Here is an 18,859-nt window from a genome sequence, read left to right as displayed (position 1 = left end):
TTCAAATATGCAAAAAATAAAAACACTCTATTTGCCAAAATATATACAATGTGTGCGTGTTAAGTCTCCTTTATGGTTTTTCTCTTTATCTTTAGAGTTCCTTTCATTTTTTCTCCAAACTCCTTGGGCTAAAAAAAAAAAGTTTTGCATCTGCAGATATCTTGATACATTATAGGATGTTAGCTAGCTTTTGCCAGTCAGACCCACAATTCACATCTATTTTTTTAATTAATGATTTACTAGTTCCTTAACCTTAATAATTTCTTGAACCTACCTTACAAAGTAACAGTGAGTCCAAAGTACTGAAAAGTGCAAACTGTGGGTGGTCAAAGGCTGGCAAAATTTTACACTTACAATGAAAATGAGTTTGGCAAAACCCATTTAGAGACACTTCACAGGTCGGCACGTTATATTTTCCTCCACTCTTGGGATTTGTACATTAAGGTTCTAATTTATGTTTAGATGTGGAGCGATTCAGAACACATCTCTTCGTAAAGCATATCAATCTCTAACTAGTTCATAAGGGCCACAGTAAGCAACATATATATACAGGATTTAAATTACAAAATTTACCTCAACTAATATCTTTTGCAGACATGTTTTTCTACCTATTCATTGACAACTTTGACTTTGTTTTCTTTAGAGCAGCAAAGTCGATTTTTAAGGTGTGAAATAACTTAAAATGTGAATTCTATATAAGAACTGGCACACATATAGGACGGCATAAAAAATCTGTCCTTGAATCAATGGAGCTCTGCTTTCAAGTTGGCAATGCTGAATGCCAACATGAATTCACAGGGCTGAAGTAAAGGCAAAAATTCATTCATTGCATATAGGCTTATTTATTATTATGGTTTAATTTTTCTTGCAATTTGATTGACATGACATATCTTTTTTTTACTAAGAAGAGTGCAATTTTTACTTATTTTTCAATTCTACAGTGCAAAAAGCTTTTTTCTCTGATTAGATAAAATAGCTGTCTGGACACTAGTAAAGCGTTTGTAGGGACAAACTTTTACTTATTAGCCTGGTCCAGTTTTTTGATGACTTTCTTACAAGGAATTATTCGTGTCATACGAAAAAAGGCAAAAATGTATAACCATATCTGTAGGGTTTTTGCTTCATATAATGCTTTACTTCTAATAACGTGCTGAAATAGTGCTGCTAGCTCTTTCTGTGGTATATTAACTTTCTAACTAAATTCCAAATAAGAACAACTTAAAGTTATTAACTTTGACAAAGTTAAAAATGCTAGAAAAGGGTGAATGGTATGAATGGAAAACAAATTGGTCATTAGTAGCTAACTACTATAATTTTGTTGTTTTAATGCAGACAAAGACATATTGCCAGATAAGGACCCTTTACATATTGGTATGTATTGAAAAATGCTAATGCTAAATTTGTCATACAGATTCATCATTGATCTGTTAGTCTTGGGATGAATAGAATACAATTTTTGGGTTAGCTTCCTTTAGAAAGAATTAAAATGTTGAAGCGAAATAAATTGTGAACTAAAATGTTCTCGAAAATAGAAAGAAAAAAAAAACACAGCAATAAATAAGTTAAAGAAAACAAAAAATGCAAAATTCGCCCAAGTTCTCTATGCAAAACTTTATCAGAAGATTTATTAATACTACTTACGCTTCTTACACCCAGGGCAAGTGCAACTAATAAAACCAATGAACTACATCCGGTAACACTGATAGCTGTTCCATAACCCAGGGCCTTTAAAGCAAGTTTACTGCCATCAGTATGTAGTGTATTCAACTTTGTGGTATATGATCTTTTTGCCCTTGTCAATGTAAATGCAAAGCCTGTGAAGGTGGCTAGTGTGGTAACTCCAAATATAAAGCTTGCAGATTTTGTTTTGCTACTCAAATCAGGTGAATTACCATCATTTTGTTTGTCTTTTATTATAGATTCTTGCATCAGTTCACTATAAGAGAGTCAAAATATAGTCTACAAAATGTTTTCAGTATGCAGATACCTACATAAAGCTAAATCAAGTTTAATGAATTGTTTGTCCTGCTTACCCACTACCTTTTACCATCTTGTAGATGTGACTTTCTCATTTGTGTTTAGTTGGAATATGGATATTCAGCGCACACACTAGCCCATTATTGTTTCTAAAATTTGTTTTAGTAAAAGAAGTACAGTACTGATCGGGAGTAACTTTACACGAGTATACGAGTACGGGTACATTAAATGCCGAGTATATACAGTGCAAGACAAGTAAGAGTAATCGGCGAGTATACTACTCCATACCCTTGAGTATAGCCTCTTGTGCACAAGAGTACATTAAGTGAATGATTTGTGAGTACATGTGTACGGGAATTTGTTGTAGCATAATTTTTATCGATAGCTCACATTTGTCTACTACCTTACACATTGTGAAAACTTTTTTACGTTTTTGAAAGTATCGAATATAAAAAAGAAAAGAAAGAATGAATATCATTCTAACTAAATTGTTGCATTTTTTGTTTTTTAATGTCAATAACTCGTAAACATGATACCTGCTATATTGTTCTATTAACAAAAGCAAATCATTTCAATATGCTTAATGTGATTGCAAAGATATATAGATTAGAATAACATTATACACAAAAGAAAAATCTATCTCCAGAATCGTGTTTTAGAGAGAGTGAGGAGATTGTTTTTAGAGAAAAATCTTTTCTCTCAATAAGCTGACAACTGAATTTTCAATCGGTATTTTTAGACTTGAAAAGCACTTCTCAGAAGTGACACTGGTTTGTTTGTTTGTTCAGAAGAAAGAGAGTTCGCTTGAAAGTTACGACTCTGTCGTAAGGCAATTGAGGTTCTCCCTCGTTCTGGCTATTATATATAGCTTGTGTTTGTGCGCACTTTCTCACAGTTGAGTTGAATATAACGCAAATCAGTTTAGACTCGTCTGGCTGTTCGGAGTGTTAGGTCCCTTTACCATGGTTCCAAATGGGGCTGCTGATTCAATCGTAAATCAACAAAACGACAAGGCTTATAGTGTTAGCATGTAATCTCAATGCCAGTTTCAACTCGCTATTGAACATAGAAAACTAACGAATGAAGAAAATAACACTGTAAAAATAGCGTTTTTCAATAAATCCAACACCAACATAAAAGCTTATTGGCCGCAAGTGCATTTTCCACCAGTTTCTCGTTTAATTATATTATTTGCCTTTCTTGCACGCAACCAATTACTGTGTGAGTACAGTAGCAAAAATGTGCAAGTATTTTTGGCGTACTCATACGCGCACTATACTTGTCGAGTACTCGTGGATTACCCACAGAAGAAATTACTCGTACCCCTAGTTTATTACTTGTGTATAGTTACTCGCGATCGGCACTGTATTTCTTTTGAAAAATCCACCAGTATGCCATCTTAAAATTACACATTGGCATTTTCTATTTCATGCTTCAGAGCACAGCTTTTTTTCTCATGCACAAAACAGAGACAGGATAAGGGTGTCATTAAAAAGATGCAGAGAACATTTTCAACATGAGATGGCTGAAGGAGATGGGTGATTCCCTTCCCATTGTGTCATCAATAAATCTTTGCTTAAGTCTAAATATGCCGTAGATTTGCTGTATAGCAAGAGGCAAAAAACATTTATAGTTTCAAGCCGTAGCTGCAAAAGAAGGTGATGTTTACCCTGAATTCATAAAATGAAAAAATACCTGTTTTTTATCAGAACATTAAAGGTTCAAGTAGCTAAATAAGGAAGGATTTGTCTGGTAGAGCGCTGACTGCTGACCCTGATTAAGTTTGCGTAGCTCAGAGAGAGCATTAAATACTCCAGGACTCCCTATTAAAGCCATGGCCCCTCCTGGAAATAATTAACCAAGGTCTAGCGTTAGTGCACTACCAAAATGGATCCCGTAAAATCTCATCAAAATGCAGCTAATTACAACAACAAAATTAATAAAATAGATTAACAGACACAAAAAAAGTTCTCAACAACTCCAGGAGTTGTTTTGACTTTCGCTTTAAAAAAAATCATCCAACGTAATTTTTATCATTTTTCGATTTTTTTATTTTTCGGGTTTTTTTACTCTCTTGCATACTTTAGTATTCTCTTTTAATATGTAGGATTTATTACATAATTAGTAAAAAATTGTAATGTTTGAACAGAAACAATCAAACTAGTTTACAAAAATACTTTTTGCGGAGAGAAGCGGAGGGCGCGTCAGCGCCCGGAGCGTAGCGGAGCCCATTTCTTCATTAAATAAGCCAAATATAAAAGAAAAAGTAAGCACGGTGGAGAGTATATAGGATTTCTATACGATTTCCGCGCCCCGTCCCCCTATACATCAAAAATATCAAAAATCGGTCGTTTTGGGGCCTAGTCTCCCAGCGATTTCATATGGTCATTCTTAAGTACGTTTTTCTAGTGAGCGAGACAATATGTTTTTAGCACAGCGATGGAGTTTTTGTTGTTTTTTAACCAAGCGTAAATAGTGCTGTTTCCAGTTGAGATTAAGTTTGCCTACAATTTTTAGCCACGTGATACACATATTAATTTGACTAATATCACATGACTTTTTTCTCGGACACATAGCGCCTCAAACTCAAACTTTCATTAGAGAGAGAGAGAGATTTATTTTTTATTAGGAGTTTACAATGAAAATATATAATATGAAAAATATATTGAACATTTACCTAATAAAAGGATAACTAGCACAAAGCACTTTATGTGCTTAAATAACGTGCTAGCTACCTGAGAGAACAACAGGTAGGACGAAGCCACAGGACAACACAGGGACAAGACGAACATTCAGACGAGGATATCACAGAGTCAAAGTCAAAAATAGCATAAAATCTAAGCTATATCGCAACTGACAGAAGGGCTTGTTCAAGAAAACGAAGAAAGGGTATGTTTTTAGCTAGCTAGTATATCACTATTCCTTTACATGTAATGAACTCTTTCTTATTCTCACTCACACTTAAGGCTAGCTAGCATAAAACTACTGACTGAGCTGGCTGGCATAAAATAGAGCAATAGAACAAACATATAACATATACAGCCAGCATAAAACTGGCTACAGAGCTAGCATAAATTTAACTACTTAGCTGGCATGAAATTAGCTAATTAGGCTAGCATAAAATTATCTACATAGCTAGCATAGAAAAATTCTTTTGGACAGATTTTCAATGAGATAGGCCACCTAGCTTATACTTATGACACAGTATATAAGTGATATAATTCTACTCTGATTAGGAATGTCCCATTACATAGCTAGCTTGTTCTAGCGACAATCCACAATCGTCCAATTTTAGACCAAAGTTCAAGGGCAAAAAATGTTTAGCACAATCAGCAAAAGTACATACCTATATATAATTCTACAGATACTTCCCTTCCCACTTACGAGGTCAAGTTGGGAACTTTATAACATTGAATGTTATAGAGGGGGTGAGAGCCATATTTTTGTGAATGATTGTAGCTATAATGTAGGAACATCACAAAAGAAGCGGTGTAGTAGACATTGCCACATTATAGATCAGGAAATTAAGTTTTTTAACCCTGCCGGTGAGCATACACCAGTGTGGATTAAGTGACAAATGGAAATTATTTCTATATTGACATCTATATTTTTTATTAAGCCATTTTAAATTCTGACAAGTGGTTCTTGTGCAATCGTCAACATGTATTGAAAATCTTTAAATATCTATATATATATATCGCATTCATTTTTTGACAGAAATTATTTCTATATCAAATAACCTTTTTTTTACATCAACGTCTACATTTTCTGTTACAGGGAGCGTTCACATATTACGTAATCAAGTAGGGGGGAGGGGGGTCAACTAAAATCAGCCAAAGTGGTTTAATAACATAAGCAAATCAAAAAAAATTAACAGCATATTTTATCAAGAGTGTGAAACATATCAATTATATCTAAAACGTTTGTATTGGCCTTATTCTATATCTTAAATGTAAAATATGAAAGTAAAATATAAAACTGTAAATATTTAAAACTTTTGTAGGGTCTGGTATAAATACTAGCATCTGTTTTAAGACAAACAGTATTTGTTTTCATTCATAAACTAATTCTTTACCGATTTTTTTTAGGGGGGGGTTAAGTAGATGATGACGTAATTTTGGGAGGGAGGTCAACCAAATGATTACGACTGATTACATGGGGGTGGGAGGAGTAGAAAATAGGCAAAAAATTGATTACGTAATATGTGAACGCTCACTTAAAAAGGTTATTTAACTAGACGTTACTGTTAAGTTCTTGTTATGATGTGCAACTGTAAAATTATGCACACATTTATCCCCTGTTGGTCTAATGGTTAAGACACTCTTGCAAATGAGAGATTTAGGTTCGAATCCTAAACAGGGCTAGGAAAAAAACTTGCACCTATAGATATTGAGACAAGTGAATCTTTGGAAAATTTAAAATTACGTACAGCACACAAACCTGGTGATCATTTCGGGTAGAAATAGTCATTATGACAAATTAGAGCATTTGTTAGTCTGTCCTAAAAAACTTATATTCTTTTTAGCAGAAGAGCCTGAACTTTATTATGAATAAAATTATAAATTCAGCCTTTATAATGTTTTTTTACAACTTTGTCCCTAGTATTTCTTTGCTTTTGTCATGAAAATTATGGTGAAAACGAAAGGTTATGTAGAGCTAGTATATCACTATTTTTAATAATTTTTTTTTGCCTTTCTCATGGACTTCTCTGATTATTTCTAATTCTTGACTTTTTAATGTTGTTGTCATTGGAACCAAGTTAATTTTTAATCTCAGATTTATCAAAAAATGATAGTTTTTTCGGTGTTATGACCGATTGTTTAAATGCTTGTATTGGCACATAATTCTACTATCATGCTTCACTGTATATTGACCTGATATAAATTTGAGGCCTTTTTGATGAACTATTGAATTTGAAATATTTGCACCTCAATATGTTCTATACTCCTGGCCTAATATGATACATATCCTAGAGATAATGAGTATACATAATCTTTGAGTTGTGGGTATTTTCTATTAAGATACCCGACCCTGCATTGCCGTTACCTGGCCTTGCCAGTGCTGACCGTTCCTTTGCCTACTCTTCCTATGCCTTTTCTGGTGCCTGCCTACTATGCTCTTGCCTGTGCCTCCGATGCCTTGCCTACCCCTGCCTTGCTGATTCCTCTTCCTGTTTCCTTGCCTGCCTTTTCCGTGCCCTTTCCTTGCCGTGCTTAATGCCTTTGCCTTGGCAACCTCTCCGCAACACTTTCTATATTGATTCATTTAATTTCCAGGTATACAACTATGATACAATTTAAACGCTTGTCGGAACAAATCGGATTTTCATGAGGATTTAATGATCTCGTTACTTCACACCAAAGCAATAGCACGTGTTTTAAATTTGTCGAGAAAACTGCGGGGTGAAATGTAGGTAGCTAAACCTCTAGTCTGGTAAGTAGTAAGGTATTAATAACGTAGCTATAGATAGATCACGTGCATATTTTGCATGGATAGCCTCATAAATATCGAGGGATATATCTATTATTTTAGGTGAGAAAAAATACGAACGTTTCACACACTGTCCCTAAAGGAAGGACTAAAATAGGAAACCGCCTGTTTTCACAGAACGACCAGAGAACTATCAACGTTTTGTCTTTAAAGTAAATAATTTTAGCCTTAAAATTACTGTAATTCTGTATTTTTAAAAAAGCACCTGTTGAAAAAGTCTTGGCAGGGGTATATGAACCAGCTCAGAAAATTGTGTAATGCCAGGCTGCAAACGTGGTTCTTTCCAATGTTCCTAGCAACAAATTAATAATTATATCATAATTTTATATCCAGCGACACATTTAGTGAAATTTTTAGTCTACGTATATAAATATTGTTCCTTATCAAGCCCATGCCAGCTCATATACTTGAAACCTTGAAATTTAGGACGTTTGCAAACACGAATTTACTGCAGTTAAATGTCAGATAAAACTAATGACCACAAGACACAAGGAAAACTATTTAAAAGGTATTTAAAAATGTTTTGGTAACATTGCACTTATCTATTGAAAAAAAAAAACAGAAAAATTTTCACATGCGAATACAATACCAAGGTTAGTGATTGCTCTATCACAAGACCAAAAATTTCTGGACTTCTTGAATTTTTCTGAAGAAGTAATTACATTCATTGCTGATCATTATCAGTAGTAATACATTCAATGATAACTAGTTTATCGCACTCAGCAAGCATTAGTTAAGACTAACCAGAACTGAAAGACGTAAGGGTTTATATAGAGGAAATTAAAAGGTAAAAGGTAAATTATAAATTCGAATAAGATTAGGAGATTTAAATCCTCGCGAAAAAGAACAGGAATTGCTTCACAACTTTGTGAGCAAAAATATAAAGGCAAATATTGTTACACCACTTTTACCTCCTGTGTCTAATTCTACCATGCTTTCTTTTCAAAGTTCATTTTGACTTTGCTGATGCAGATATTCATAACACCAGTACTAGATAGATAGATGTGCATATTTTACATGGCTAGCCTCACAAATATTGAGGGATATACCCTGTCTATTACTTCCAGGAGGGGCCATGCCGTAAATGGAGAGTTCTAGAGTATTTAATGCTTATTTTGAGGTACGCAGACCCAATTAGAGCCAGCGCTCTACTAGACAACTCCCGGCAACATTCAACAGCCCACACAGTGTGCCATCTTCCCAATTTCCCTCACATGGCTTGGGTTAACCCGGGGCTCTGGTAATTCACTCGCCCATGTTGAATCGCCGTCAAGAGGAATCGAACCCCGGTCTCCCGCACAGAGTACGAGAGCTATAACCATAATTTACGGTGCCACAAGTACTAAGGAATGCAAAGGGACACAAACACATTTTGTCATCTGGCTTATAGCAATCCCAATTATTAAATCTATGTCTGATTAACCCAATGGTGAACAAGTAGCTATCTTATTACACGAAAATAGCTATCTTATTACACGAAAGTAGTCAACTTAATAAAGTGGGATTAATTATGATACATGAAATTAATAAGAATTTAGAAATTTCGGTATTTAAGTGTGTGGTAATTTGGCGAATTTAAAAAAGCAAATATTTAAATGGCATTATATTATATATGCTGGCTAGAAACCTCCTGCAGGACAGCAGATAATGTTTAAAAGAGAGCATAATAATCCCGGCGATAAATTCTCAGCTGGAAAGGTTACAATGAAAAAGAAAATGGGGTTAATTGTTGTTGGACACATACTAAAAGAGCTATCCACATCTAGCTAAGTTTGAAGCAGAGGTTTGTCGAACTAGAGCCATGCTGTTTCCATTGGTTCAAGGTGGATTAGAAATCTTAATAAGGGTAGTAACCTGGAGTGATCCTGAAAAACTGTGAATTTTTTATTTTTAATCTTAATTATGGCATAAAGCTGTATATCTAAACCTTAAAGATATTTATGAACATAATGAGAATCTTGCCACTACATTCTCTCTCAATAAAACAAAATCATAAAGTATGTTCAACAAAAGAAACTGCAAGACACAGAAATACAATGTAAAGATGTTTTTAAAGACAATTTTGTCAAGCATTTGGAAGTATCATTTGGCATACTGTTATATTTGCTCCAATTAACCAAAACTCAGCGATATTTCAACTATTCTCTACCAGATAGTATATAAAGGAGGTTTTCAGTTGAAGCAGTGCCTTTTGTAAGGCAGTCATCAATCTGATCACTTGATTTCATAAGAATGAGTTCCCCGATTTCTCCTTTTTCGACCATCTCACGAAGAGCACAGATATCAATATACAATCATTTATCTTCTATGACGTTGGTATTTTTGACTGCTTCCACCATTATGACTTTTCTCAGATATCACCGCGGGTTGTGATTATGTCTTGCCCTTTGTCTTCAACTTTATCATAAACAATGTAAATACTCTATTTAATTAATTCTTTATGTTGAGCTTCACTAACATCACATGACGTTTCTACATTATATACTCACGTTCTGTTTATCTTTTCCCAACCCAAAATGTTTTCAAAGTCAATTGATTTCATTGCTTTGGTTTTAACATCTTTGACATTCAACCAATTCTTACAACTCCAGATTTTCCTACTTTACCAGCACGACTAACAACCATAATTTCAGCAAGTTTATTGGTATCAGGATCAATAAACCTAACCCTGTCTCTGACTTTTGGAAGGATCACTGTCAATGACTGTTCATTGCCAGGTGTGTGGCAACTTTTTTTTCAATGCTTGATTTATGTGTTGTTTCAACCTGAGCATGGGAACTAGCAGGCATCTCATTTGTATTTATGGCATGATCACTAGGAATGTCATCAAGTACAACTTCTGACGATGTCTTGATATCAAAATTGTTTATGCTTTCAAGCAACCCATGCGCTATGCTGTTTGAAATCTCATCAACACAATCTTCTTTTTTGGTTGTAGTTTTCTTCACTTAAGGGTTTCCACTTGTGCTTTCCAGACAACTATGGTGTCCCTTCACTGATTGCAAGTGACAAGGACTTACTCGAACGTAAGTTCCTCCATGTTTAACAAGGACCTGTTTTTCATCAATGCCAAGGGCTACACCAGGTCCTCTCCACTCTTTCTCTCCACGTCGCTTATATAGTATACCAATTCACCATTGTAAAAATCTTTACTTGTAGATGTCCGTGTTTGATGACTGAGTGCTGTTTTAATTCTCCTTGAAGATTTACTTTCAATGAATGCTTTGCAAGCAGCATGCAGGGCATTCAGATAATTTGCAATTAATTGACTGGGTGCAACTGTTTGAAGAGCAGGAGGCTTGGCTGTAAGTTCTGCTACATCTCTTAGGAGCTCATTGTTGAACTCCCCTCCATTGTCTAAAAAAATCAAGTTTGGTGTGCCAAAAATAGCAACCCAGTGTTTGAGAATTGGATCTACGATAATTTCCTTATTCCCGGATTTGATAATTGTTGATGCACTGTATCTAAAGAAAACATCAATCATTTGAAGTAAGTTGTAGATTATAAAAGCAACCCATGAGCTTGCACATATGAAAACCTTACTGAAAACACACATTTTGAAGTATTGCTTGGAATAGTAGATTATTACCTTAATGCTTCGGTTAGCTTGTTTCAGACACTGAATAAAAGGTTTTTCACAATTGAATTAAATAACCAGGGTTAGAATAAGTTACCAAGAAACCCTGAATTTTAAATAAAATGATAAAATTTAGTGTGAAAATACTAAGATAAAATAAATATCAAATTCAAAATCAAAGAGGAAACAAGGTCTACGAAAAGGTAAAAACAATTTATTAATACTCATAAGCATCATCTAGTGCTTTACCAGAAATAAAGGTTTGAAACTGAATTTGATTCAAAATTGAAACGTCTTTTGTTAGGTCTAGTTTGAAGGTTTCATACGATTTCTGTTTTTTATCATCTGCTAGATTTTTCCACAATATAATATAGAGATTTTTGTTAACAGCAACTTGCTTAGGTGTAAGAGGTATACAGTAATGGCCAGTTGACGTGTGTTGTAAAGGAATGTCTCTACCAAACATAGTGACTTTATCATTACCAAAATCAAGTTGGCTATTAGGGACCATCTGAAAATGTTCGTATGTAGTTCGTATAATTCGTATCAAAAACTTTGTATATATCAATTTATTAAATCTTTCGTATCATTTTATTTTTAATACGAACTTTTTCGTATCATCAAAATTACAAGTTCGTATAAAGTTCGAATCATTTAAAATAAACTTTGTATGTAGTTCGTATCTTTTTTAAAGAAGTCCATATAATAGTTTGCTAATACGAAGTTCGTTTATTATAATTGGACTATTATCTATAGTCTTAATATTGAAATTTTTTCAACAATTATAAAGTTCGTTTCGTTATAAGAACTTTGTTTATTTTAATTGGATTTATTATTTAAGATCTTTAGGGATCGTCTCCACGGCATTGTAGAAAGCGAAAAGATCGCCATAGATCGTTTAAAAATCATGAAAACGGCATTGTAGAAGCTTAGAGATCGCCATAGATCAAACATGAAAACGTGATCGTAGAAAACGAAAAGATCGCCGTATATTGTTTAAAAATCATAAAAACAGCATCGTAGAAGCTAAGAGATGGCCGTAGATTGTTTAAAAATCATGAAAACAGGATCGTAGAATACGAAAAGATCACCCTATATTGTTTAAAAATCATAAAAACGGCATCGTAGAAGCTAAGAGACCGCCGTAGATTATTAAAAAATCATGAAAACAGGATCGTAGAAAACGAAAAGATCGCCGTATATCGTTTAAAAAATCATAAAAATGGGATCTTAGAAAACGAAAAGATCGCCATATGTCGTTTAAAAATCATAAAAACAGGATCGTAGAAAATCAAAAGATCGCCGTAGATCGTTTAAAAATCATGAAAACGGGATCGTGGAAAACAGAAAGTTTAAAGTTCGTATATATTATTTCTTTTCGTATTTAAAAAAAATTTGTTTAATTATTTTGTTTCTGGTTTCGTATTGTAATAATTATGTGCAATTACGCCGGTACTTTTGAAGTTTGTTTCAAGATCGTATAGCAATTTACTTTGTTCAAAGTTCGTATCATTTCATTTTGTATGATAAAAAACTTCGTTTAAGTTCGTATCATATATTAAAAAAGATTGTATAAACTTCGTTTACATTTTTTATTTTAAACAAAGCACTTCGTATGACATTCGTTTAACAAAACGAAGTACTTCGTAGCGTTCGTATAATTATACGAAAAAAACATACAAACATTTTGAGACAATCCCTTAGCTGCTTTCAGACTCTGTTTTGATAACAATAACGGTAATTCATAATCGACAGCATCAGTAAGAAAATTGGCTTGCATTCCATTTATATTAACAGGGATATTAAATTGTTTAACTGAGGGGAAGCTTCTGTTGATCTTCTATCTAGGCGATTACTAATAAGAATCATTTGGTGGCGGGGTTTTAATTGTGTTGAACCAGTATCATTGGTAATTCGTTGTGTTTAGTTAAAGTGGTGTGCCATAGTGTTGAGTTGAATCAATCACACTAATTTAGCGTTGCATTATACACAGGAAAGAACTATTGCGAAGATAACCTACAGGTTAGTCTTACATATATATATTCCTAATTAACAGGTTCCACCTGGCCCAAATTTAAAGGACTTGTTACTCTTACTTTCAGCTAAAGCTGTCCCTTCTGGCAAAGTATCTATGTAACAGTCAAGCTAATTTTTACCACAAACTGTCATTGAACATCCTGAGTCTAGTAGAGCACAATTCAAAGACTCAGACACGACTTGCTCCATAAAGCATTGTTCCACACCCTTTGCAAAAAACTGCACATGTACTTCATTCTGTCCTTTGCTTCCTTTATTCTTATCAGAAATGTCATTCATGAAATGCATTATAGATTTGCAATAGTGACATTGCAATGGATGTCCATCAGGACCATTAGGGTTATACTGGCTTCTTTTAGCACTGAAATATTTACCGCCTCTGCCACGTCTACGAGAGTTCAAATTGTTAAAATGTCGTCTGTCAAACACTTGGCCATATAATACTTCTTGCTCAACACCAATATCATTACTGTCTCTACTACTTTCACTTTGAGCATATTGATCATAAATGGCTTTTATCTGTTTTTCATAGAGTCATACGTGAGGAAAGAAGCCATAGCACGTGTTAGTTCACGTGTAGCTTTCGCTAAATCTGCATTTTTTAGTAGTTGATATGCAAGAACTGCAGTTGGTAACTCATTTTTGAAACTCTTAAGTTTTTGATTCAGCTGTTTAAATTCATTTACATAATCACCAATCAACATTGTCTTGGAACGGTGAAAGGTCTAAAATTTTTCGTAAGCATCGAACATTGCCTAATCTTCAGTAATACAATAAAGTTCTTTTAATTTAGTAAAGGGGAACTGCACGCAAAAATTATATTGTTACTACTACCATAAGAAAACGAATTGAACTAGTTTTAATGTTTCATATGACTTCCAAGTGTCAACAATACGAACCTTATCATCCCAAAATACAGCTAGAAATCCGTACCCCCAATTCCGTAAAAAAAAATGAGACAAATGTGATGTGTGACGTTGCAAACTGCGGAAAGCGCAATTCTATGCAGTGGCTGGTTTATTAAAACAACAAATTTTTAAATCGTTTATAGTTTTAATAAAATATATCTTATATACCTACTAGCAATTCCTTCTTATTTTATGCTAAATATGCCAAGTTGCTCAGCTTTCGGTGGAACTAGTCACTACACGTTTAAGAAAGACCTTAGTTTTCATAAGATACCTTTAGAAAATTTGAACAGCACACTTCTTAAAAAATGATTGCAAGCGATTGAAAGAGAAGGGTCTTTACCAAAAGATTCTGGTTTTAAATCTGCTCAAAACACTTCACTGACGATTGTTTCCAGAGGGATATGATAGTAAGACAAAGTTCATGTGGATTTCTTGAATGCAAAAAATAAAGTTTTCTTTGTATTTGCGTATATTCGCTGGTCATTAAATCCACGCCATTGCATAATTTAAGTTCACTTTTATTTTACTAATATTCTTTTACTCGTTTGTTCCCTTTTTCCATTTTTAAATTTATAAATTTAATACTTTAAAGTTAAATTTTCATCCTGCTCGGCAAATTTTTGTTGTTTTTGTTTTGCGCGAATAAAAATCTAATTTCTGACAGGGATTAAACATATTACTTTGCTAGAGTGAGCTAATGGGTGAACCAACATTTCGAACATTACACGAAAGTAAAGCATTTTCTGGAAATAGTGTTCTTGTTCCTGTTGCTGTCCCGACGATTTTTGTATTTACTTCAGAGACTAAAAAAATTGTCCCTTACCTCCTGAATTATTTCTCATTTAATATGCAAACTTTCCAAGGTGAGGTCTATCACACAAAAGAATTAAAAAAAAGAATGGGCTACTGTTCTCCTTTGTCCATACAATTTCATTTTTTAAAATTTCATTTTTTAAAATTATAACGGTTTATCAACAGGAGAGGGACAATGCATCAAAAGTCTTTCAAAGAAGCATCAAAGTTTTTTTATGAAGACTGTTTGTTCGTTTGAGGAAAATTGTTGGTTATCGTTGTTTTTTGACAAACAAGAAAGGTTTATTTTTGGTATATACTTAGTTATTTTGGTTCTTGTTTATTGAAAAATAAGTTACAACAAATCGTAATGTCTCCTCTTCTTTTCAATGTGTTTTCTTGGAGGCCTCTCTGCGGTTTGCTACTTGTCGCACTTTGCAACGTCATTTTTGTTACTATTTCCAGTCTTCTTGTTTTTACGCGGTCCGTTGAAAAAAGGCATATTTCTGGCAAAGAAATTGTTTTTATTGAGGTAAAAACAGACATAATTAAGTTGTACTTTTATTGCCCATTTTTGACAATATATCAAAAAATAATTTTTGCGTGTAGTTCCCCTTTAACAAGTTTATTTAAACCATCTTTAAACAATTCTTCTTTCGTTAAGGCTGAACATGCCTGACGTACGAATTTAAACTTAAATAAACAACTAGCCCTTGTTTCTTCTTTGGAAGTTCTGTAACTACTTCCCATATTTCCAGATCATGTACCCATGGATCAAAATCCTCAACTTCAGAAAATTGGAGCAATCCATACTTTTGTTCCAGTTGCCCTCTTCTTAACTAGCCTTTGCTACCAGAATGTAAACAGATCTTTATTCTTAATTATGGCATAAAGCCGTACATCTAAACTTAAGAGATAATGAACATAATGACAAATTTTAGTGGCGAAAGTGAAAGATTTTAAGTACCCGCTAACTGGGGAATATGTAGATGACTTTGAAAATATCTTTGAAATGTTGGGGATCGAAAAAGACAAGAATGGCGAAGATGAAGATGAAGAGCATGAGATTAAAGATGTGGAATTTTTAGCTTTAATATATATAAAATATTGCTTGTAAGGACTTTTTTTGATTCATTAGAAAGAAGAAAAGAACACTTCATCTCTCTGTTTTATGTTTTGTTGACCGCTTTATAGATTAAAAAGAAGATCTTGAAATCATATAATTATATTTTTGAACAGCATTTTGCAAAATATACATATAAGAAAAGATGCGTTTAAACATACAGATGTTTTTTTCAACGTGAACCATAATTAACGGAAGAGAAATCTATGCAGGTATGAAATTAAGATGGTTTTAATAATGCGAAATTTTCAATTTTGGGCTAATTATTTGACTGGTTATTTTCGTGTAATAAGGTAATATTGATAAAATCAGGACAGTTTGTTGCATTTTGGTAAACCTTGGTGATGGAATTATCTACAATGAAAAAGAAGATCAATAACCAATTGAAAAATGGTAATTAATTAAACGGTTATTTATGTAGCCACAAATACGAAAAAACATTAAAATGAATGGCATATTTTCTGCGAGAATACAATTTCACTAAAAAAAATTATGACAAAACTTGTTAGTGTTAAACTAACCTAGTCAGGGTATGTACCAACAAGTTATTGAAACTGTATTATTTAGCAAGTAAGTAAGAAAAAATAGGTAAAAAATTAATGTATAAAACAAAAATAGTCTTGCTGAAAAATTATTGCCATTTACATGTGACAGCATCACAACCAATCCTAATTCCTGATATACTTACTGAAACAATAACAAAATGAAGTTTTAACAGATAAATAAGTGGAAGACGCAGATTAAATTGCATCTGAATTTTTCAATTTATGTGTAAGAAGTATTCTGGTGAGTGCCATAAAACCCTTTTAAAAAGGTAAGCATAAATGTAATAAATGTGATATCCTTTTTTACCAGCACTTGATGTAACCACTTTTGTGTCCAGATAACAAGGTAAAAACTCTCAGCATCAAAAACGTGCATCTGCAATTGTATTTGTGCATAATAACGATGGTTGGTTTTCAAACAGTCAAGACAGCAGTTGGAATCTGTTAATGTATCTTCCAGCAATAAGGTGTTTTTATGGGAAAATGGCACTTCACCTCAACCGTCACCTTCTCATTGTGGCATTGACAAGTAAACAGACCATCTGCAAAGGCACCAGTTCAAATGCAAATACTATTCCTGATCCATTGTTGGTTTCTGTTAATTGATATTTGATTCTATGCCATACAGCTGGCGTATGAAGTTTGCACATGTGTATATATTTTGAAACATATTCAGGATAGCCACTTCAGTGTTGGAAACACTGTTACCAATGTGTTTCTGAATTTATATATACACCGCATTGCCTACCCAATTTCCCTCACATGGCATGTTGTCTCTTCTTTTAGGAAAATTGTTTATGCTTTATAATATAAGTCCAACATCATTTTATACCTCAGGTTCCCTTTAAATATGGGTCGAGCAAACAAGTGTCACTTTAGCAAAAAAATTATGTTTATCAATCCACCTTTATAATATCTATACATTCATAAAGTTTGAATGAAAATCCCTTACAGGTGTAAAATTAATGATGACAGAAAATGTCAAAATTTGCTATTACTTAAAAATGCAGCATAATTAAATCTGAAATTCTTTAAATGTGAATATTTTGAGAATGAAAAGAGCTTTTTAAATAATTTTAAAAGTCTTGTTTACGAACTTTTTATGCTCTATATTTTAAGTCCAACATTATTTTATACCTCAGGTTCCTTTTTATCTTGAGAACCAAAGCTCACAAATATAAAAAAAATAACACAGTTTATATTCACATTATAACAAACGTTTTAAGTACAACTTATTATCAATTGATACTTCTTCTTTTTGTAGACTGCACAAAAGCAATTTTCTAAGTGTACACCAAACTTTGATATTTGGCATCAAAAAGTATTCTCTAGAACAAGAGTTAAAGTACAAATTACAAGTTTAAAAGGTTTGTATAGTCAAAAATAGTATAGAAAATAGTCAAAATCCATGAGGTCTATAGTGTATCACACCCTATACACACATGCCATGTGTCATAGTAGCAAGGCTTTAATTGGGCAACAACATCAAAGAATTTGCAAGACAAAAATTTTAAATTCATACACATCCATTTTAAGTTCTCCGCAAACATAACATTAGCACCTAGCATTAAATTGCTTTTTTTCGCAAAAATAACATTGAACTATATAGCAGATTTTTATTACAAAACGTTTTTGTTTTAACAAACGCAGTTTACCCTGAATTTTTTTTTTGGTAAAACAAAAGTCATGTTTTTGTAGAACTTTTGGAAATGAACCAACATTAATCAATATATTAAATATATTAAACCACGCCTAAGCAATTTGTTCAATTTTCCTGTCATTGTTGAAGTCCACAGTACCAATCGGCACAGTACTATTTAATGACAATAATTTTTATTTTGCTTTGTCTAAGCATAAACTAAAATCTAAATTGTTTAATTTTTGTAAAATTCCATTAAATTTTCATTTTGGCAACTTTATGCATTCAACCGTTTCTCAAAACCTGTTGTCATAATAGTAATTTCGATGGACATTATTAAGCTATTGTTTATGTCATGTACTAATAAGACTAATTCCAATATTGTCTGATAGGGTTATGGTTATTTGGTATAAAACAACGTTGTGTTATATTTGTGTGTACTGCTAGTTGCATGGTGTTTCAAGAAAATATTAACCTAGATGTTTTCTTCACCTTTTAACAGAGATTTTCATTTCAGTGTTGAAAAATAACTTATCAGCACTAATACAAATACTTTTTATGATTATTATAATCGTTATTTATTTAACAGGTTAAGATGTAATTTGTAAAACATATTCCAAACTTTGATATTGTATTTTAGTGTAATTTAGGTTAGGAGAATCAGCAGATGTGATTGGTCCATAGAGAGAATCACCTAATGTGATTGGTCAGCTAATTTGAGTGACAAATAAGCAAATAAGTGAGTATAATATTAAAGATGTTTTAATT

General features: G+C 33.1%; 2 protein-coding genes across 7 annotated transcripts in view; one reads left to right on the top strand and one right to left on the bottom strand.

Moving 5' to 3' along the window:
- Positions 1 to 8: 8 nt before the first annotated feature.
- Positions 9 to 2,150, bottom strand: LOC130656466 (uncharacterized). The gene is made up of 3 exons (XM_057459327.1): positions 2,034 to 2,150; positions 1,642 to 1,936; positions 9 to 128 (listed from the first exon to the last, which is right to left on the bottom strand). The coding sequence occupies exons 1-3, from the start codon at positions 2,048 to 2,050 to the stop codon at positions 60 to 62; spliced, it is 381 nt and encodes a 126-aa protein (XP_057315310.1). The 5' UTR covers positions 2,051 to 2,150; the 3' UTR covers positions 9 to 59.
- Positions 2,151 to 7,316: 5,166 nt separating this feature from the next.
- LOC130656460 (uncharacterized) overlaps positions 7,317 to 18,859 on the top strand; it is a 32,481-nt gene continuing 20,938 nt past the window's right edge. Inside the window, exons 1-2 of one of the 6 annotated variants that reach the window (XM_057459320.1) lie at positions 7,317 to 7,410; positions 18,742 to 18,830. The gene's annotated coding sequence lies outside the window, so the exon portion shown is untranslated. Of the gene's footprint in view, positions 7,411 to 11,581; positions 18,831 to 18,859 lie in introns of those variants that run through there. The other 5 variants (XM_057459319.1, XM_057459318.1, XM_057459316.1 and 2 more) reach the window with 5 other exon arrangements.

The sequence above is a fragment of the Hydractinia symbiolongicarpus genome, chromosome 9 (genome assembly GCF_029227915.1).
Source record: "Hydractinia symbiolongicarpus strain clone_291-10 chromosome 9, HSymV2.1, whole genome shotgun sequence".
Classification (NCBI taxonomy): Eukaryota; Metazoa; Cnidaria; class Hydrozoa; order Anthoathecata; family Hydractiniidae; genus Hydractinia; species Hydractinia symbiolongicarpus.
The sequence above is the reverse complement of the archived record's forward strand: the minus strand, read 5'-3'. Positions and strand labels throughout refer to the sequence as shown.